The sequence below is a fragment of the Gymnoscopelus microlampas genome, assembly GCF_963454915.1.
Source record: "Gymnoscopelus microlampas genome assembly, chromosome: 19".
NCBI lineage: Eukaryota > Metazoa > Chordata > Actinopteri > Myctophiformes > Myctophidae > Gymnoscopelus > Gymnoscopelus microlampas.
In genome coordinates, this window is record NC_139956.1 from 38,128,590 (window position 1) to 38,150,439 (window position 21,850).

Below are 21,850 nucleotides of genomic sequence, written 5' to 3' on the forward strand. Positions count from 1 at the left end.
TTTCCGGTGCCTGCATCGTTTTGACGAGGGAAAAAAAGCGTTTAGAGTGGCTTTCAAAAAACAAATAACTTTTCTTTCATTGAAAAAGTTACAGTCACACAGTATGACTAAGTATTGTATTCCATTAAGCGTTGAGTTGCTGGACGTAGTTTTAAATGCCTAATCGCCACAGAGCTCCAGAAAGAAGCAGTTTGAACCCTTTAGTGAAGTGTGCACACGTTTCAGCCAGTGTGTGAAGTGGACTGTGCTATAAACATGCATCAATGAAACATGAGCGTGCGCGCACCACGACTGAAGCAGTGATTTTCCCGTGCAGCAGGTCGATCATGACCTGCGCGGCCTTGACGCTCCACTCAGGTCTGTAGGGCAGCATCTCCGTCTCCAGGTTGACCCTCGGAGGCCTGAAGCCACTCAGATGCACCTTCAGAGCACTGGCAGGAAACATCAGCAGCTCAGCAGGCATCTGACGTAGCCTGTGGAGGAGGGTACGGACACGCACAAAACAAATGAATAGGGAACTATGTACCCTGTATATCAGTGGTTCTCAAATCTTTTCATGTCAAGGACCCCCAACTTGACACTCAATAGCCCACGGCCCCCCTTTTGAAAAGATATGCCAGGGACCCCCATAAGAGAAGATTTTTACGGCTCTAGCAGCGATTCTCAAGCATTTTAATTTCAAGGACCCCCAGTTTGACATGCATTAAGCTACGGACCCCCATTTCATGGCCTTTCTATCTCTGGGACCCCAATGTATATTATAAAATCAATGTTAATTTAACTCTGAGAGTGTACAAATGAAACGGGTCCATTTGGTTCCATTTGTACACTCTCATAGTTACGGACCCATAAGGGTCCATTTGGTTCCTATCCATCATTTAGCTGGGGACCCCCTGGAACTCCCTCAAGGACCCCAGACCCCACTTTGAGAACCAATGCTGTATATAGTATGTCGAATTGATTTTACTTTTAGTTTTTATAGCTCTAAATGGATTAGTTCCACAGTACATCACTGATCTGCTAACTCTATATTCGGCACTCAGGTCTTCATCTCAACAGCTCCTCTGTCCCTCAAACACGACTAAAAAACAAAAAGGTGACCCGGTCTCCCATCCCACATTAAATCCTTCCCCCACAACAGATGTTAAATCAAATCTAAAGACTCACCCTCTTCTAACCTTCTTTTAGTTCTGTGTGAGGATGCCCCAATGGTTTATGTCTACTCTGTCCTTCCACTACATGCATTTTAACGTGTTTAACTATTTTTTTATAGAATATAGAATTTACTGTGAGTTTTCATTTTGCTTTTATATGGCTATCATGTTGCTGGTCATCCTTGATTGGAACACACTTTGGGTCAACAGCTGTTTTTAAATGTGCTATATAAATAAAGATGACTTGTCCTGACTTGCACAGTGCTGTGAAAAGTAAGTAACTGAAAACCTTTGTCCTAATGAATCTTTTCAACACTATTGACCGTTAAAGAGGAACTAAACATGCCATTGTAGCTCAATCATGCCTCCTTCATATATTTGATCAGGATGGGGTCTAATTAAGACATGGCTTCATGTGGATCTTACTTGCTGGTGGGCACGGTGTCGTCCGACCCATAGTCTACATGTTGCACCAACAACTCTGGTGGGTCTACGCTGCCAAAGTCCATCAGCTTGGAGCGGTAATACCTGCCATCATTGTACTCTGCCAGACACACACCTCCTGAGCACACACACATTAAACAACGTGTCAATAGACCTGAATGATCCACGCATTCATGCACACAAAAATTAACACAAATTACGGCGCCATCAAGGCACCGCCAAAATACATTTAGTCGACTAAATCAACTGTAGATTTTGTCGACTATAATCTTATATTTAGTAGACTAAAACTAGACAAAAACTAAAACATTTCAGATGACTAAAACTAAATGGAATTTTATTCAAAAGACTATGACTAAAACTAAATCAACATTTGCTGTCAAAATCAACGCTACCCTGATGTGATAATTAGTGTAAAATTATTAAAGTCCTTGGCCTAAGGACTGGGTAAAGTGCAACAGGCTAACAGAGACATACAGCAGTGAGTGTGTAGAGACACTAGACTACACAACAGATCTGCATTGTGAACCAAGTCACAACAAGGTGTTTTACCTAAGGGGTAGTTGGAGAGGTGTGACAGACTGTCTTTATTTGAATTAAGTTTGTTCATGGCTTCTTCCAGAGTCTCTCCATTCACCAACACAGCACCGGCCTCCACAGGCACCAGGAACACCTACAGAGTACACCTTATGCATGTCATCATGTCTGTTTAATCTGTCCTTTTCTCCTTTTGTTGTGACTAAACATTCTTACACAACGGGAGCAAGACCAAATAAATCAGAAAATGCCTCAGGAATATTTCACTTCAAACTGTTAATTTGGTGATGCCTCATTCATACAGGGTGATACTTTTATCTGCTGTGAAAAAGTCAGCCTCGTTTCGAAAAGAAATGTGTTACTTTATAGCTGTGAAATATTAGTAATGTAAGTTCTGTGTGGATGTACTCATGTTATGACACAAAACCGTTTAAATGACCGCAAATGAAGCACACAAAATAAACACTTCAGGTGTGCGAGAAGCTGGGCTCACGTTAAACAATTCTGGTTGCATTGCCCACACATATATGGATGATCAAGGGTGCATCAATCCATCCCCAGTTTCAAACCCCAAATCTCAGCTCCCTGATCATCCTTTAGAGCCTTGGTTCTCAAAGTGGGGTCCGGGACCCCCAGGGGTCCTTGAGGAAGTTCCAGGGGGTCCCCAGCTAAATGATGGTTAGTAAGGAACCAAATGGACCCTTATGGGTTTGTAACTCTGAGAGTGTACAAATGGTCAAATTATCATTGATTTTAGGATATAAATTGGGGTCCCAGAGATAGAAATGTAATTAAATGGGGGTCTGTAGCCTAATGCATGTCAAACTGGGGGTCCTTGAAATTAAAATGGTTGAGAATCACCGCTAGAGACATAAAAATCTTCTCTTATGGGGGTCCCTGAGGCATATCTTTTCAAATGGGGGTCCGCGGGCTAATAAGGGTCAATTTGGGGGTCCTTGACATGAAAAAGTTTGAGAACCACGGCTTTAGAGTGAGTGCAGCTTAAGGTTGTCCTTGCAGTAAATGTATAACGTTACACCATAAGAACACAGTGGTGTCTGGTACGGTACCTCGTTGGGGGTGCAGAGATGTTTCACCCGGACCCTGAAGGGCTCTCCGTCCTTGGGCAGATTGGGGTAGGAGAAGGGACCCAGCACTGGTTCATGTGCCATCTCTAGACCCTGGGAGGTTAAAACAGCATCACTTAACCTTCTCCTGTCACCACAAGCAGTGTGTTCAATACCAAAGAAAAGGTATCTGACTGCTGCAGGACTGCAGCGCAGCAGATATTCTCATTAACAGAGACTTACAAAATGCGAGGTCAGAATAAGTGCCATGAACATTTGTCAAACAACAGGGTAAGGGAATTAAGAGTGGCAAGCATGTGAATCAAAGTAATTAGATTAACAATTAACATTTTAATTAGCACTGCCACAGTAGCTCAAATAGTGTTAATATTAGTGTTAGTACAGTACCTCAGTGTCTATATCCCACTCATCCAGGGAGACGTCAGTGGATGTGGTGAGATGTTCCTACAGTATACAGAGACACAATCCTGTGTCAACTATTGGGTCAACTTTGCATTTAGAGGAGAGCTTAAAGTACCATAAGTGCTGCTGTCAATACAGTACATGTCATTTTGTATTGTGTTCATACAGTAGCTTCGAACAATATTACACTTTTTCTGTGAATTTATATCATGCAGGTTTATTTATCAGTTATGCAGGTACTAAACATACCTGCATAACTGATTCAATGTTGGCTAAACGTCATTGTGCTGTTAAGTAATGGAAGATTGAGATTCCTTCATAAACAAATCTTGTCACCAATTACCATTTTTGGCTGGAACTTTCAAGTCAATCCACATTTTACAACACATTGAAATGTAACAATAACTGACACAAAAACATGCAATGAAATTCAGTTAGTTGAAATGCATATCTCAAGCATTACCATTACCAATGTCAAATCAGTAGATGATGATGATCACACACAAACACTGATATACACACACACACACACACACACCTCCTGTAAGGGAACAGCCGTGTCCACAGTGGCATGCTGATGGTGGCACATGATCCGACTCAGACTCAGTCCATCCAGGAAGATCTGAACTGTCACACAGCCACGTGATTCCAACGGCAGCTCCTAGTGCACGCACGCACACACACACACACACACACACACACACACAGACACACACACACACACACAAACACTTAATAACTACAGGTTCATTCCAACAAATGTTAAGGTAGCTCTGTCTCCACCGCACTGACGTCGGCAGCGGTAAGCGTTGGAAAGCATCTGTTGCCATAAATCTACTGTTGAATGGGCGGTAGGTACACTTTCGGTTTGCAAAATTGAGGAGAAAAAGGGGTAAAAGGAGTAAAAAATGATTGGCTACTCTAAAAAAAAAAGAAAGGAAAGTATGTCAAGCCATAGTCTATTTTTAGCACGTCTGTGTCGGCTCTCAGGTGCATTCAGCAACTTTTTTTCACACCTTCCAACCGACTAATCTCCCGACTTCATTCGACTGCCAGTCTGTAGTAATCTGTAGTAGTCGTTGTGGAGCTGCTAGGACCTTACCATGACCTGCATGTCAAGAGAACGACCCACCAGCAGGTTCCTGAGCAGAGCCACTGCATCAGGCTGCCACTTCCTGCCCACCTAGAGAGAGAAACACACACTCACAGCTCAATGTTGTACTCACACATATCAATAATGAGATGTCTACATCTAAATGATGCTGTGTCAGTGGCGTAAAGTAACTACTGTAAGTACATTTACTCAAGTACTGTACTTAAGTACAATTTTGAGCTACTTTTACTTTAATGGAGTATGTCCAATGTTCAATACTTTACTCCACTACATCTCAGAGACAAATATTGTACTTTTACTCCACTACAATTATTTGAAAACTTTAGTTAGTAGTTACTTTTCAGATATAAATTATGATGTTATGAAACATACGTTGACCACTTCAGCCCTATTTAATACCTAGGCTATTTGAAAATAGCCGATCTACAAGTAGATCTGCTATTTTCAAATATTTTAGTACTTTTACTTTTGGTACTTTAAGTACATTTTGATGCCAATACTTTTGTACTTTTACTCAAGTAACATTTTGAACACAGGCCTTTTACTTGTAACAGAGTATTTTCTACATTGCAGTATTGATACTTTTACTTAAGTAGAAAATGTGAGTATGTTTTCCACCACTGTCACACACACACACAGTCTTACTGGGATGAGTCCATACAGCTGGCAGGGGATACAGAGCTGAGGGACTTCCTCACACAGCAACTTGGGATACACATGACAGAATGGAAAGCTCTCTGCTTGACCACTGTCCACATAACGCACCTGAAAACACACACACACACACACACACACACACACACACACACACACTCTGAGAATCACAATCATTTTTGTTGCCAGATATGTATGCATGTACAAGGAATTCGTCTCTGTGAGGTTGGTGCATTGCACTGAAGCAACAGTAAAGAAACGGTTTTATTCAAAATAGCACAGATGGTTAGAAACTATGTGATATACAATAAACAATGTACACTAAAAGCCGGTATACATGTGGCAAAAATAATTTGCATATAGATTCCACAATGCACTAGTATGAATACACAAATGAGTTACTGCATTTGTCATATTGAGTACACATCAAGTATACTTGCAGGTATACGCGACGTGTTGTGAGCTTGTAGATCTATTTTCAGTGCACCGACATGCTTCCATAGAACATCGGTTCTATGGATCCCTGAGGGAGTTCCAGGGGGTCCCTGAGGGAGTTCCAGGGGGTCCCCAGCTAAATGATGGATAGTTTGGAACCAAATGGACCCTTATGGGTCTTTAACTCTGAGAGTGTACAAATGAAACCAAATGGACCCTAACGGGTCCATTTGGTTCCTCTAATGCATGTCAAACTGGGGGTCCTTGAAATTAAAATGGTTGAGAATCAGTGCTAGAGCCTTAAAAATCTTCTCTTATGGGGGTCCCTGGCATATCTTACCAAAGGGAGGTCCGCAGGCGAATAAGTGTCAATTTGGGGGTCCTTTTGATTGATTGATTGATGTACTTTATTTAGTAAGACATGAGAACAGTACATGACAGTACATAACAGTACATGGAAGTACAAATTCGCAATACAAGGTCTACTAAACTGGATAGCTCATTAAGCACTTAGCTTGTTTAAGATGAGATCCCCATGCACACAAATCATGATGAATTGACATGAAAAGGTTTGAGAACCACTGCCATAGAAGATAAGCGGCTTACTTCTATGGAATCCAAAATGACTGAAATTGCTTGTGACGACTGAGAACGTTAATCCGCGTAGACATGTGTACGGCTACGGTATACAAGCCTGACCCTGATCTGTCCGCTGATGACCTCCAGCAGCTGTCCTCGGTGCCAGTGCATGTCTTGTCCCATGACAAGACAGCCCTGGACGGACCTCCAGCCGTGAGGTTTGTGTCTGCCCAGTGTCTGCTGCTGGAAGCTGAATGTCTTCATGAGCTGCTGGATCCTGGATTTCAGCTGCTCCAGCTGGTGCACTGACACACACACACACACACACACAGTTAACGTTAGGCATGATATTCCCTTACCTCGTTAGGCAAACGATATCCTCAAGTGAAGTCCGACAACCTTACCTGTCCCATTTAATGGGATACTTCACTTTCAAACATGTTTGGGGTAATTTTATCGTCTACTCAGGCTTTTGTGAACACCCCAGACAGTTGTTAAGTTGCTTGATTCAGTATTTAGATATTTGATATTCATTTTAACAGACACACCCCCTTCCTATACAAACCCATTATAACTTCAAACTCCATTTTAACCATGATAGCTTCATTGACATACGCCCTTGGTTCTGGTGACTGATATTGTCTTGTGTTTTTTCAATTACTTTTTTAATTTATTTTTTATATTTGTTGGGGAAAATTTAATAAATTAAATAAGATAAAAAAATAAAAAAGTAATTGAAAAAACAGTACCAGAACCATGGACGGTATTTTCAATGAATCTAACACGGTTAAAATAGTGTTTGAAGTTACAATGGGTTTTTATGGGAAGGGGACGTGTCTGTTAAAATGAATATATATATATAATATATATAACAAATATCTATATACTGAATCAAGCAACTTAAAAACTGTCTGGGCCTGGGTGCTATATTCTTTTCCATTTTCCACTTTCTCTCACTGTAGTACCTCCATAAACCCCTAGGGGGCAACATACCCCCATTTGAGAACACTGGTCTAGCAGATATTAAAGACTGGATGTCAAATTACTTCCTTCAATTTAACTCTGACAGAACTGAATTCCTCCTGATCGGCCCGATTACTTTATCCAACAATTTCAGATATGTTGCCATAAGTCTTGGTGTCTTATTTAAAAGCCACATTAAAGGTAGGGTAAGTGATTTGCGTTGGTTAAAATAATTGTTAAATAGCTCTATATTCTGATAGTACTCATTACTATAGTGTTTGTTCAGTATTAGGAGTCTCCTTGTCTCTCCACCTCTTTATTAAACAGAAAATTCATTTTCGTTTCAGTTCCAATTTTATCCAACCAGGACAGAGAACTCAATCAGGATACAGAATAAACAAGTGAAATTGGAAGTGATGACACTAAGCAATTCGATTGTTAAGACGTGACGTTGCGCCCCGCTAGAATAACTTCCGGGTCCAAGTGTTTTAATGTTAATAATAATAATTAGGGCTGGGACTCGATTAAAAAAATTAATCTAATTAATTAGAGGCTTTGTAATTAATTAATCTAAATTAATCGCATTTTAATCGCACATCAATATTTGACCTGAGAACAGTGAGAAAATGTGTTTTCAAATGGATTTTGGTAAACGTCTTTAAGTACATGTTCTCAAGTACTGCACTTAAGTACAATTTTGAGGTATTTTTACTTTACTCAAGTATTTCCAATTTCTAATACTTTTACTTCTACTCCACTACATCTCAGAGTCAAATACTGTATTACACTTATACTCCGCTAAAATTATTTGAAAAATGTAGTTACTAGTTACTTTGTAGATTTTGATTATTATTATTACAAAACATACAGTAACCACTTCAGCCCTATATCGGCCATTAGAAAATAGCCATCTACATGCATTGTGAGCTTGTAGATCTGCTATTTTCAAAAGATTTGAGTACTTTAACTGTTGGTACTTTAAATACATTTTGATACTTTTATACTTTTACTCAAGTACATTTTGAATTCCGGACTTTTAATTGTAACATAGTATTTCTACATTGCAGGTAGAGTGTGTTGTCACTGTTGTTTTATCGTCTTTTAATTAATTAATTAATAAAAATAATCCGCGCGCATGTGACCCGCACCGCATCGCATCGCAACATTATCAAGCAGGCTATCGGGTGCGCCGTCTTCATTCATGCACTGCGTTGCCTGCGGTTTGTTGTTGTCTGAGACCAGACGAGACCCATGCATGTTGCTTGGTGCACCGGGACAAACGGTCCGTCTGAAACTCGTCCCGTGAGAAACGTTCCGCGGGGCAAAAATAAGTGCGATTAAAATGCGTTAATTTTTTTAACGCGATAATTTTTCTGTAATTAATTGATCGAAATTAACGCGATAAAGTCCCGGCCCTAATAATAATGTTAAATCATAATAATAAATAAATACTTTGTACTTCTATGATATTAGCATTAAGACCCTTATTAACCCTCAATGGTTCATTTCTGAAAAAGGAGGTTATTGTAAAAAGATTTACGGGTTCCAACATGTTGTTTACAATAAAGAGTGGACGGCGCTGGTGCCTTTTGGACCCGGACGTGACATCGGACTACAAAATTACGTCAGACTTAAGAACCGAATGAGCAGGCAAAATTGGAACTGGAACACTATACAAATTAAGCTTAAAAATGGGTACTTTCTCCTGATTGGCTGAGATTTTGACACCTACCGAAAAATGTATTTTCTGTTTATTAAAGAGCTGGAGAGACAGGGAGACATCTGTTACTGAAAAAAAACACTCTATAGCAATGATTACTATCAGAATATAGTATTTTAACCTTTTAACAAAATACTTTTGGTTTTAACCAATTGACCCCAGGGTCTTTAATGTTCCAAAAATGACTAAACATTTCTACCTTGTGGGACCTTTAAAGACACTTTCAAGTCACCGTGTGGCTGTGCTAGCAGCAGAATGTCTAATGTATGAAACAGAAGAGATGTGTACCAGCGTGATACGTCCTGGCATAGATGACACCATCGTCCCCCACAGCAGAGATGCTCAATCTGATGGGACCATGACACGGCAGCTCAGGAGGCTGATACGATGTTGTCTTCACCTGCTCATGGTGCACGCACGCACGCACGCACGCACACACACACACACACACACACACACACACACACACACACACACACACACACACACACACACACACACACACACACACACACACACACACACACACACACACACACACACACACACACACACACACCCCTTATGAATTCTCAAAGAGAGATGAAAAAACACCTTGTTCAGAGATCCCATAATCTATGATAAAGATTTGGGACAGATCAGACATTCATGATTTGAGATTGTTTTTGCCAAATGGGCCCTTGGGCCCCTCCCGCAAACTTTGTAAGCCAATCGTTGCCAACCGGAATGGAATATGAAAAAAATATGTCTGATACAGCTTGTTCACATGACTCCAGGGAAATTCTGTGCCGATTTGTGCGAGTTTTGCACAAAACATGTTGGTAGGTAGAAATGGCCATACGGGTCATTATCCAAGAAATCCAGCGGGAAACATTGTCGATTTTATGACCTTCAGTTCAAGGGTTATAGACCAAAATATGAAGCGGACAGTTACTGTATGGCACCACCATGAGGCCAATTTGAAAAATAATTGGGGTGGAGGTTCTTTCTTGGCCTATGTGGGAGCCCAGGATTAGCTGTGCACAGAAAGAGACACATGGACAGGGGCGAAAACATAATCCCCGCCCCCTGCCATTCCGACCTGACAAAAAAGAAAAGGCAAAATATTGTTGTTTCAAAGGGGGGTTTCAATTTGAACGCTTCCTTAACTCATTCAGTGCCAAACTTATTTCTGGCTTTATCATCCCTGTGCCAAGGCCAAAAATACATTGTAAAAAAAAGTGCTCAGGAGCCGAGATACAGCCTTTTTCAATAAGAAGTTAAAGAAGAAGTGAATGGAGCAGCAAATCTTCAAATCATGATATCTTGGGTTCTGAATTTTTTTTCGGAAAAAATGAATAAATATATGTATATATTTTTGTTTTTTATGACGTTGGTGACGTCATTGCCACTCTGGGCACAAAGAGAGTGTGTGTGTGTGTGTGTGTGTGTGTGTGTGTGTGTGTGTGTGTGTGTGTGTGTGTGTGTGTGTGTGTGCATGCTCACCTTCTCAGCAGTCAACGCAGTGCGAGGGGCAGGCTTGGGTGCGTGCTTGGGAATAACAATAGGGCTGGAGGGGGCTGAAGAAGGGAGTGGAGGAGGAGGAGGAGGTGGTGTTGGTGGAGGAGTGAGGTTGTCATCAACAGCAGGGACGTCCTTTTGAATCTCACCATCTTGGGGCCCTGAGACACTGTCCTCTGTCTTCACCGTGGAAGTCTCTCTGGAAGTAAAACTTACAGTCAGGGGACCACATGGCCCATTTTACCTTAGGGCCACTAAACAAGAAAAACTATAGAGCACCGAAGTCTGACGTAATTCACTCATCCTACCTGGGTCGCGCCCCCCCCCCCGTTCTGAATTCCCATAGACGTGTTTAATATCGCGTCAAATAAGAACTGTGTTCCAAAAATAAACAAATGACCCCGGCGGTTTCACTCTTATGGATATGAAGCATCAACTGACGGTGAGAAAACGCTAATGTTACTTCCGACGAATTAGTTACATTTTCGCCAGAAACAGACTGGTTCAAATATGAGTGACTGACTATCATAAACGATACAGAGCCACCTCCTCCCTGACAACATCGCCGAGACAGTTTGTTTATTTTTGGACCAGAATTCTTATATGAGATGATTCTAAGATGACCCAATGTTATTCTCCATAGCAAAAATACTTTACGAACCAGGGGATGGACGAGTGACGTCAGGACTTCTGTACTCTATTGCAAACATATGATGACAGGTATGGAGGAGACCAAAGGGCTGTAGAAAAGTACTTCCCTAACTTTTTAATTCCAGGGACCCCCATAACTCTCAGACCTGTAAAGGTCCATTTGGAACCCCATCAAGGGACCCTCAGCGTTCCTTGATGGGGTTCCACAGTCTTCAAATACGAAAGAAATAATTACTTCCTGTCAACAATGTACAACTAATATAGCAATGATAATTGCGCTGTGCCTAGAACCACCAACGTTTATAATCCTGGGTATCATCATGGTAAACAGACAAACTGGAGATACTGTAAACCGAGCGTATTAATGTCAGTTTTAGCTCCATTACACCCCAACACACCTACCTTTGTTTCCTCTCCTTGAGGGCGAGGCCCTCGCTGACCAGGAAGTCTGCAATGCAGACGTATTTTCCTGCCTGGTTGGGGCAGGACAGAGAGACGGGGACGGGACGCAGCTCTGTCAGCTCCTGCAGAACACCGCATGAAATAAACACCAGAGTCACCACAATACACACACTATTTGACCATTTTCTAATTTGGAGATGTTTCTTAGTGATGTCCGCCCCCCATGAGCCCTGTTAATCTGCACGAATGACAAGTGATTTTTCTTCATGCTAAAAGAACAGATCTACGAGCCAACACGTCACTTTGTTTGCTTGTAGATCACTTGTTTTTGACAACTGATACTGCGATGCAGCGTTAACTTAACCCATTAAATAGTGCGACACTTCGTGCCGTGCTATGACCTTGTAGATCTGCTATTTTTTTTTTAATTATGAAATTGTGTGCAAATCTTTGAACATATGTATTTTTAAAGCACACATTTTTTACTCAAATCTTTGCTCGTGGGGTCCCTGGAACAAAATATTTTGAGATGAGGGTGCGCAGCCAAATACATTGTGGGTGTCCTTGACATGAAAAGGTTTGAGACCCACTGATATAGAAATACCTCTAATCTTTTCTCTCTGCTCCATACAAGTAGTTAGTGTCTTAGATATGATTTGGATTGCGATATTAAATATATAACAATAATATTAAACTGAACATGCTGCTCTAATAAGCACAGACAACAGACACTCAAACGTTTAACAACTTGAACCCCAGCATCCATATTCTTGGGGGAACATTAGCTAAAAATGGCAGATCTACAAGCAATGCGACGCGTTGGGAGCTTGTAGATTATAGGCTGAGGAGAGAAGAAGGGAATGGATACTCATTGCTTTAAGTAAACCATTAAAACCGGGAAGGCGTTTTAGATTTTAGCGTTGGCTATTCAAAATAAGCACATATACAAGCTCACAGCGCGTCACTTTGTGCCGCACTGCGGGCTAGTACATCTGCTATTTTCTAACATTTTGGAAAAAATGGTCTACTGGTTTAGAAGGCAATTGTAGAAACCGCCTCAGGTCTTAATGGGTTGATTCAGCTTATAGTAGGCGGACTAGAGAGATGAAGAGATGTGAGGAGAGAGACAGACCTTTATGGTCATGGTGGCCATGGCTCCGGTCACATAATAGGACATGAAGTCACAGGCGGTGGCAGTCCATGTGGAGCTACCTCCGGCTGGCCTGGGGGACGGAGACAGAAATTACATGGTGACAATTAAAGCTTCGAGAGAAGCATAATAAATGTCGCTGTCGGGCAGAAACCTCATATCTCCATATTCTAACTGTGTTTTTTCGTAAATCAACGCCCTACTTGATCATACTACAGCGTCACACAAAAGCATCAAAAGTAGCAGATCTACAAGCTTGAAACGCTGCACGAACCCAGGAAGCGATGCGTTTTGAGCTGCTACTTTTGATGCTTTTGAATCCTGAAAAGTAACAGTCTTGGACATAAGAGGTTCCCACCCGGCAGAGACAGTAAGCTTCATGAAACTTCATGAAATCTGAAATATTTCGGACACTTCGTTATACCAATTCCTGTGTCCATATTTGTTGAAATGACCTTTGGGACAGTGTCCACAGTAAATGTTTCTTTTTTTTTTTTTTTGTAGCGAAGCAGTTTGGATATCATGTCGGGAGCACGACTACACATGCACTGAACAAGACACCTCTGCTCAATGATTGTGTGGGCATGTCTCGCCAACCCTCTGCATAGGAAAGTGACATCGATGAGCCGCACTCCTCTCCCAAAAGTTGAACTATTTTCTGCTTCTGCTTGAGGTGCCCAAAGCGCTCTAGCAAAAAAAACGCAGAGCGTGCAGAAAGTTTGTGTCCACTGACCTGATGTCGCGGAGGGTACACTCTAATGCCAGGGAACCAACGAGGGAAGCCTGTAGGGGCCTCAGGTTGCTGATGTGCACAGACACTTTGTTGCCATAGTCACAGCGTCTCACCTAAAAACACCCAGAGACAGACATGTTAGTTATTAGTATTTATAATATCTGCAAATAGGTTCCTTTCCATTATCATTTAGATGAGTTTGTACTACCAGTAGAATGTATCCCACATCACTTTATTTCCCCACCCCACTCATATTAGGAACACATTTGATTAGCTAAATATAGACACATTGAGATGTGATACATTCACATTGGAAATACACATGCACCTTAATAGTACATGCAATATCAGTTTAAGTGGAATCCTATGGGTCTTTTAATGCTTTTGCCACTTATTTTAGTGTTACTTATAGTATTGATTTGAATCATTCCTGAGTTTATTCTATTCTATTTAAGTTATGGTTCTGAATTGTGGTGTTTTTAACGGAGCCACTGCAACGTAACTTCGTTCAGCTGTGCATCTCTGATGTAAAGTTATGAATGACAATAAAGAGAGACAAAGCAGCAATCAAGCCCCCAACTCTGACAGTATTTAAAAACTGTTTTGACAAGAACCATGGGATGTCAGCACAAGGCTCTGTGTCTTTGTCTAGGACTATTCCTATTGTCTAGGACTATTATTATATGAAATGGTTCCAGTGGGAATGGAAGCTCCATCGCTGACAGTGTTCTGCACAAAGAGAAGAGACGTGACCAGAAGATCAGAGATACCTCAGCCATGTTGGTGGATGCAACAGTGTTGCAGATCCGTCCTCTCTCCCAGCAGCCGTTGATCAGGACGGCACAGAACATGTCTGCCTCCCACTGGATGTCCTGGGGCTCCGTAGAAACACAGTCCTGCTTCAACAGCTCAAACAGTCTGGAGAGAATAGAACGCAGAGGGTTACCCCCCGCAGAGCACTAGGGTTGGGATCCGGAACCGTAGGAACCGGACAACCAAAGGGCGTGCATTAGGCTCTATGCACAGCAGCCATTTTGGAGAAAATTGGGCCTCTTCTGACTTCCTTCACAGGTGTTACCAATGATACTAATGAAGGCTCTGTTCCATTCTGGTCAAACAGAGTCAGGGTGCTGATATTGTGCATGTTGGCTCACTAGAAATACTAGTGGGTCTCAAAGTGTGGTCCAGGGACCCTCATGGTTCCTTGAGAGGGTGTAACTCTGAGAGTGTACAAATGGAACCAAATGGACCCTCCCGGGTCCATTTGGTTCCATTTGTACACTCTCAGAGTTATGGGGGTCCTTGAAATTAAAACGTTTGAGAACCACTGTGCTACACTAAATGGAACAGAGCCTTCATTAGTGTCATTGGTAACACCTGTGAAGGAAGCAAGGAAGGGGCCCAATTTCTGTCCAATATGGCTGCTGTGCATAGAGCCTATACAAGGCATACTGTAGGGGGCAATAAACATTTTCACAATATAACGATAACCAAATTCCATCTTGTCATATCACAATATATAACTGTTAGTCTCTAGTGTTGCACAGCTGGTTATTTCATTACGTGTACTGTATGTCATAACGCCATGGTTTTAAATCCAATTTGTGGTAGCTGTTCGTACGTCAGCCCCTCTCAGTCTTCTACTGTGTCCGTCTCTTCACCAGTGGTGTAAAGTAACTACAGTAAGTCAATTTACTCAAGTACTGTACTCAAGTACAATTTGTAGGTACTTTTAATTTACTGGAGTATTTCCAATTGTCAGTACTTTTACTTCTACTCCACTACATCTCAGACGCAAATATTGTACTTTTACTCCACTGCAATTATTTGAAAACTTTAGTCACTAGTTACTTTGCAAATATAAATGATTACATTATGAAACATACATTAACCACTTCAGCCCTATTTTATACCTAGGCTATTTGAAAATAGCCGATCTACAAGCTCACAACGCTTCGCAATGCGTCATGTTGTGAGCTTGTAGATCTGCTATTTTCAAACATTTTAGTACTTTACTTTTGGTACTTTACGTACATTTTGATACCAACTCTTTTGTACTTTTACTCAAGTAAATGTTTAATTCGGGACTTTTACTTGCAACAGAGTACTTCTACATTGCAGTATTGATACTTTTACTTAAGTAAAACATTTGAGTACTTCTTCCACCACTGCTCTTCACCATATCGACTAATAGCTAAACCGTATGTGCCTATTACAAAATGTAAGAGGGCACAGGGGGCAAGAACAATAACAATTGTATTTGCATTATTATTATTTTACATCCCATCATGTGTATACATACATACATACACCTATATTAGATCTGATTAGGACACCCCTGTCTTCTTTTCAATAATATAGTATGTCATTTACACCGCAATTTGTACTTGAAGTTCCCTAACAGGATGAAAACACAGCACAAAAAACAAGGCAGATCACGTACGGCAATGGATATTTAACCATCAGACGGCACTGGTAACAAACATTTTATTCAGCTGCCGACCAGAGTGGCAGGCTGCTTTACAAGTTGTATTACACTACTGTCAGAATGCTGCAAAACAGAACAACAGACTAGCCAGTATGACTAAGGCTTCAACAGTCATCTTGAAAATATTGTCGATAAGACGTATTCAGTGACAAATATTGCTATTTGTAAATATGGCCCAGTCCCATTGGAGACCTTCCATAACCACTCACTTTTTGAGCTGGAAACTGTTCCGAGTGAGCTGGACGTAAAAGCTCCCGGGAGAGTTGACGTGGGTGACCCTGACTTTCAGCTCGTCGAGGCCGGTGGGGAGCTCTAGATTGGGCTGCAAAACCACAGTATCCAGGGACTGGTCTCTGAGGCTTCCTCGGTCCGACACGCTACCGGTGCCAGGCAAAGACTCCTCCTGCTCAGAGGCTATGAGGCCCTCCAGTGGAGGGTCCCACACTGGTGGCGAGTCCTCAGCACAAGGCTCTGCGTCTTTGTCTCTGACGCTGTAGGTAGGAGAGGGAGAGTAGTAGAAAGAGAGGAAAGGTATGAGGAGAAAGGATGGTGTGTGGGATGCAGATGTGGTCAGATAAAACAAAAATACTGCATCACGGTTGTATGACTCCACCAACCAGTTGCATTTTAATGTATATCCATGTTTGTCCAGACTCATGAAAGTACTTAATAAAAGGTGTATTTTTGTGTGAAATCTAAGTCATCACTATATTGACATGCATTATTCCAGTGGAATAACATGCCGTCTTCACTCAGAGATTTTTTTTTACAGAGGAGTACAGAGGACTGATGGAGAGCGTCACGTCATCACACAGTGCAATGATATCACTTGAAGCGAACCAATGAGCTTGTGGTGAACTACCAGAGGAACAGGACTGTGCTGGTTGTCATCCAGAGAGAGGAAGCAAAGAGGGTTTGATCCAAATCCATAAAGAACTGCTGGATTTGACATGACTTTGTTAAGTCTATTAGTGTGTAACTGAGAGAAACAATGCTTCAAATATGGATGTTGCTACTCTTATGGTCCAATCCAAATTGTGGCTCACAATTCCAAGTTGTGAGCGTTGATGATACCAGAATAACGGTCAATTTGGTTTGTGCCTCAACACTGCAATAGAGCCAACAATTTCAAAAAAATCGATGCTTCACATACATTTCCAACCTAGCAGTACAGAATCTATACATTCACCATTTCAAGGTGGGCTGCCAAGATTAGCGTCACCAATTCAGTATTAGGGATGGGCATTTTAGTTTCCATTTTAGAGTACTCAGATGAATGGGTGTTTTAAGTAATTTCCATATTCAAGTACTCGCATTGAATATTAACACATTGCATGCCAATCACGTAGATCTACGCGAACCTATTTATAGCCGTCACGTGCCAATCGCGTAGATCTACGTGAAATTATTATTATTATTTTTTTTGGTCCAATTTGACCCAAAGACCAAGGAGATATGATTTATCGAAGATATAGACTCCTATCCACTTCCTTTTTAACTTAAAACTTGAAAAATATTTATCTCGGCTCCTGAGTACTTTTTTTTTTTCAATTAAAAATCTCTGGCACTGGCTAGAAATTTTCAGAAATACCTCTGGCAGTTAATGGGTTAAAGTGTCATGGGATAAGTTCCTTCCCACCACTAGGGAGAGGGTTGAATCCTCCATGAGCCACCTAGCTTGACGTCCCTACAAACACAACCTGTGTTCGAGGGTGGAAAGCCAGACAGGGAGGAGGACAATCTGTAAGGTGCACTGGCGACTTGTACAGGTGGGTTAGGGCGCCTATTCAGCAGGGAGAACTAGGATGGATAGCACGCTCCTCTGCATGCGTTACTGCTGGTGAAAAGAAGCAACTGGTGACTTCATGTGTATCAGAGGAGTGCTTGTCTACACCCTCCCACATGACCAGCTGTATTGTTTAGCTAGCAGTGTCAGAGACTACACGTGTGACAAAGCTTCTATATAAGATAAGATGGAAATCGCAGGATCTACAAATGACCGTCTCACCACGTTCTGAAGCAGGCTAGCTCCTCTGCGATCAGCAATTCATTGATGTTGGTCAGTGGTCCATCGAGGGAACTCTCATACAGAGAGACTGGCAATGGCTTGGATCTGGGAGTCCTGGCTACATGGGGGACAGTTAGTGAAAGACGTTAAAAAACGTAAAACCACACGTGTGTGTGTGTGGTTTTGTGTAAAAGACACTAGAAATGACAGAGACATGGAAAATTGGAAATAGATAGACACACACACACACACACACACACACACACAGTAAAGGCATTTTCACACTGGGAGCGACCTTTTTGATTGATTGACAGCACAGCAAGTACAATTACACAAGCAATGCTTAAAGGACAACACAAACAGCCCTGAGGGCATCGTTTCCATTGTGGTCCTATTGATTCAATTAATAAATCAGGACCTGAACGCTCGCCTCTCACTGAAAATGAACAACAAGACGCGTCAGTCGATTCCCATGTGAAAAGCCTTTTGACAGTTACCTGTGGCCAGCACGGTGACCCCCGCTTTCTGGAAAGTGAGGCTGTGGAATCTTTTATTAGAGGTTTCATTCCAGGTGTCTCCATCATGAGGACGCACATTGGACAGACAACACTGAATGGCCTGCAGGGGACACAGGGAGCAGACATTAGACCTGGGCTCCTTACAGAGGTACTAAGGCTGTCATCAAGGACTACATGTGATGTGACCCAACACGGTGAACTCTATTGCACACCTCTAGGTTTTACGGTTTTTAACCCTTTAAGGCCGGGAAGGAAACGCATGTGTGTCATTTTAAGGTTTCTTTGGCTATTCAAAAATAGCAGATCTACAAGCTCATAGCGCGGCACCGAGTGCCGCGCTATGAGCTTGTAGATCTGCTATTTTTAGAAAAATCGTGTCCCTGGAACAAAATATTTTTAGATGGGAGGGGGTCCGCGGACAAATACATATTATTTTGGGGGTCCTTGACACAAAAAGTTTGAAAACCATTGATAATAATAATGAGCAACATAAGTAAAAAAATATATAAAAAAAAAACTTTAGGAAAAAAAAAATGTTAGGATTTACAAGACATTTGTATAGATTTGAGTTAAAAACTTTCGCTTTAAAAAAGTATATATATATATATATATATATATATATATATATATATATATATATATATTCAACCTAATGATTTGCACACAGTTTCACAATTTAAAAAAAAATAGCGGATCTACAAGCTCATAGCGCGGCACTCGGTGCCGCGCTATGAGCTTGTATATCTGCTATTTTTATATAGCCAAAGAAATCTTAAAATGACACAGATGCGTTCCCGGTCTTAAAGGGTTAAAGAAAAAAACTTTGCTCTAACCATGATAGGGAGGGCGAAGAACTCATCCTTGATCTTCCTCAACTCGCTGACAGAAAGGATGTCCTTGTTGCCAAAGTCCACATACATCACTTCCACCTTTCTGCCCCCAGGATGTCCTACACACACACACACACACACACACACACACACACAATTGTGATACTGTATCAAGAAAATGAAAGTCACACCGTGTTGAATGTAATATCGCCGTTCCTCATTTAGATCATCATCTTTAATTCTTGTCAACATCTGTATTTAATACGATCCCCCTGTCAATAATGGCTCTTCAAACTGTATACCTAACTTAAAAGCTAAGCCTGTTCCAACACCAAGTCTAAAATACAACCGTAAAACTGAGCACCAGCAAAGGAATTGCCTAAAAGAATAAGAAAAGACTTAATCTCCTTGAACCACACAAGTACAGACAGATGAAGAGTGAGTAAGCCCTGGAAAATGGGGACATATTGCTAAAATTACAAATTACAGTGCACACACACACACACACACACACACACACACACACACACACCCCCCCAACTGAATGAAAGCTAAATAAAATCTCATAACTGAAAAGTTTTGTCAGAGCAAGCTCTGTGATTTGTGAAACAACGTGAAAGGAGTTTCATAAATAATTAGCACAATAAATACAGTACAATTGTGTTTAGGCATTATCAATCTAAACCTGTATGTTTTTGCTATCCTACATACAGCCAACCAACCAGTTGAAATAATTAAAGATCGAGGCTTTAGCCATTGCTTTTATGAAATATCCAAGACCAATAGGGTTTTATTGAAGATGCTGCTGAACATATATTATTCTATCGCTAGTGTGATCAATTCAAACACAAACACACACACACTTACCTATGACCTTGGCTCTGTTCCAGCTCTGGTCATTGTAGCGTGCCACACAGGCCTGCTGGAGGGCAGGGCAGTAGAGCTGCAGATCATGATCTCCAGCCTCAGGCAGGCTGGAGTAGAACTCCTGAAGCTTATTGGACAGCAACAAGAACTCCATGCTGTCAATCTGGGGGAGAGAGAGAGAGAGAAAGAGACAGAAAGCTATCGTTTTATTTAGGGTAATACCTTTTCGTGTCAAGGACCCCCAAAATGATATGTATTTGGCGCACCATCTCAAAAATATTTTGTGCCAGGGACCCCCAGAAGCGAAGATTTGAGTTAAAATGTTTAAACCATTAAGACTGGGAAAGCCTACTGTATATGTTGTTATACCTTTAAAACCAGGAAAGCATCTGTGTCATTTTAGATGTTGCTATGTATATAGCAACAGGAATGTATTCAAAGATTTGCACAAATCACTAGAGATTTTTCTAAAATAGCAGATTTACAAGCTTATAGCGCAGCACGAAGTGACGCACCATGAGCTTGTATATCTGCTATTTTTTGAATATCAAAGTATAAAATATTAAGTGGTTGAATTTATTGTGACGCAATATTAACACATTTTGCTGGGGACCCCCTGGTATCCCAGAATCATAGTTACTATATAACCTGTATACCCTACTGGAAACCTGTATTGCAATATCGGCATTGGCCTATTAAACCAAAATGTCAATATCATGCAGCCCTACTATTTTTAGTAAGGGTGTAAGAATTCTCTAAATGAACTGTTCAGTTAGATCAATCAATCACGGTTTGGTTCATACCATTTGTTTATTCTTATTTAACAGAAGAAAAAGCAAAAGGTAGGGGGATCTGGGATCAACTACAATTTGTAATGTCACAAACACACTAACAATATGAAGGTAAATTACCTTTTATCAGTGTTTCTCCTATTATGCAGCTGCTGAATATCTATAGTATGTAAATTATTATTATGGCTTTATATCGCTTACGATAGTCAGTCACTCAGATTTAATACAGTCCGTTTCTGGCAAAAATCGTATGTATTTGGCGGCGGTAACGTTAGCGTTTTCTTGCCGTCAAGTCAAACCGCCGTGCTCATTTGTTTCATTTTTGGAACCAAGTTTTTATATGACGCGATATTAAACATGTCTATGGGAATTCAGAATGGGGGGAAAAAACGTGACCCAGGTAGGATGCGTAGATTACATCAGACTTCGGTGCTCTATACCAGGGGTTTTCAACCAGTGGTCCGGGGACCACCAGTGGTCCTTGAGGGGGTTCCAGGGGGTCCCCAGCCAAATTAATAGTTAGCAACCAAACCAAATTGACCCTTATATGTCTGTAACTTTGAGAGTGTACAAAAGGAACCAAATGGACCCTAACGGGTCCATTTGGTTCCATTTGTACACTCTCAGAGTTAAATGAACACTGATGATGGTGATACAGTGTAGATTGGGACCCCCAAGAAATCTAAATGGTTGAGTCCCTACTCCCTGGCATATCTTTTCAAATTGGGGTCCCTGGGCTAGTATTTGTCAATTTTGGGGGTTCTTGATGCGAAAAAGGTTGAAAACCACTGCTCTATACAATCGGTTGCGTGCTTGTGTGTG

The 21,850-nt window shown here is 41.3% G+C and overlaps 1 protein-coding gene across 1 annotated transcript in view; it reads right to left on the bottom strand.

Annotated features, from left to right (window-relative positions):
• LOC311034507 (RING finger protein 17-like) overlaps positions 1 to 21,850 on the bottom strand; it is a gene marked incomplete at both ends in the record, with an annotated part of 43,506 nt that overhangs the window by 445 nt on the left and 21,211 nt on the right. The window contains 20 exons of the mRNA XM_084042386.1: positions 287 to 473; positions 1,581 to 1,716; positions 2,151 to 2,271; positions 3,206 to 3,316; positions 3,611 to 3,667; positions 4,164 to 4,247; positions 4,728 to 4,808; positions 5,385 to 5,444; positions 6,528 to 6,712; positions 9,290 to 9,392; positions 10,576 to 10,789; positions 11,644 to 11,765; positions 12,776 to 12,866; positions 13,527 to 13,639; positions 14,297 to 14,444; positions 16,224 to 16,505; positions 18,023 to 18,140; positions 18,520 to 18,640; positions 19,374 to 19,489; positions 20,238 to 20,400. Of these exons, the coding sequence (XP_083898512.1) occupies positions 287 to 473; positions 1,581 to 1,716; positions 2,151 to 2,271; positions 3,206 to 3,316; positions 3,611 to 3,667; positions 4,164 to 4,247; positions 4,728 to 4,808; positions 5,385 to 5,444; positions 6,528 to 6,712; positions 9,290 to 9,392; positions 10,576 to 10,789; positions 11,644 to 11,765; positions 12,776 to 12,866; positions 13,527 to 13,639; positions 14,297 to 14,444; positions 16,224 to 16,505; positions 18,023 to 18,140; positions 18,520 to 18,640; positions 19,374 to 19,489; positions 20,238 to 20,400 (2,613 nt within the window). The remainder of the gene's footprint in view (positions 1 to 286; positions 474 to 1,580; positions 1,717 to 2,150; positions 2,272 to 3,205; positions 3,317 to 3,610; positions 3,668 to 4,163; positions 4,248 to 4,727; positions 4,809 to 5,384; positions 5,445 to 6,527; positions 6,713 to 9,289; positions 9,393 to 10,575; positions 10,790 to 11,643; positions 11,766 to 12,775; positions 12,867 to 13,526; positions 13,640 to 14,296; positions 14,445 to 16,223; positions 16,506 to 18,022; positions 18,141 to 18,519; positions 18,641 to 19,373; positions 19,490 to 20,237; positions 20,401 to 21,850) is intronic.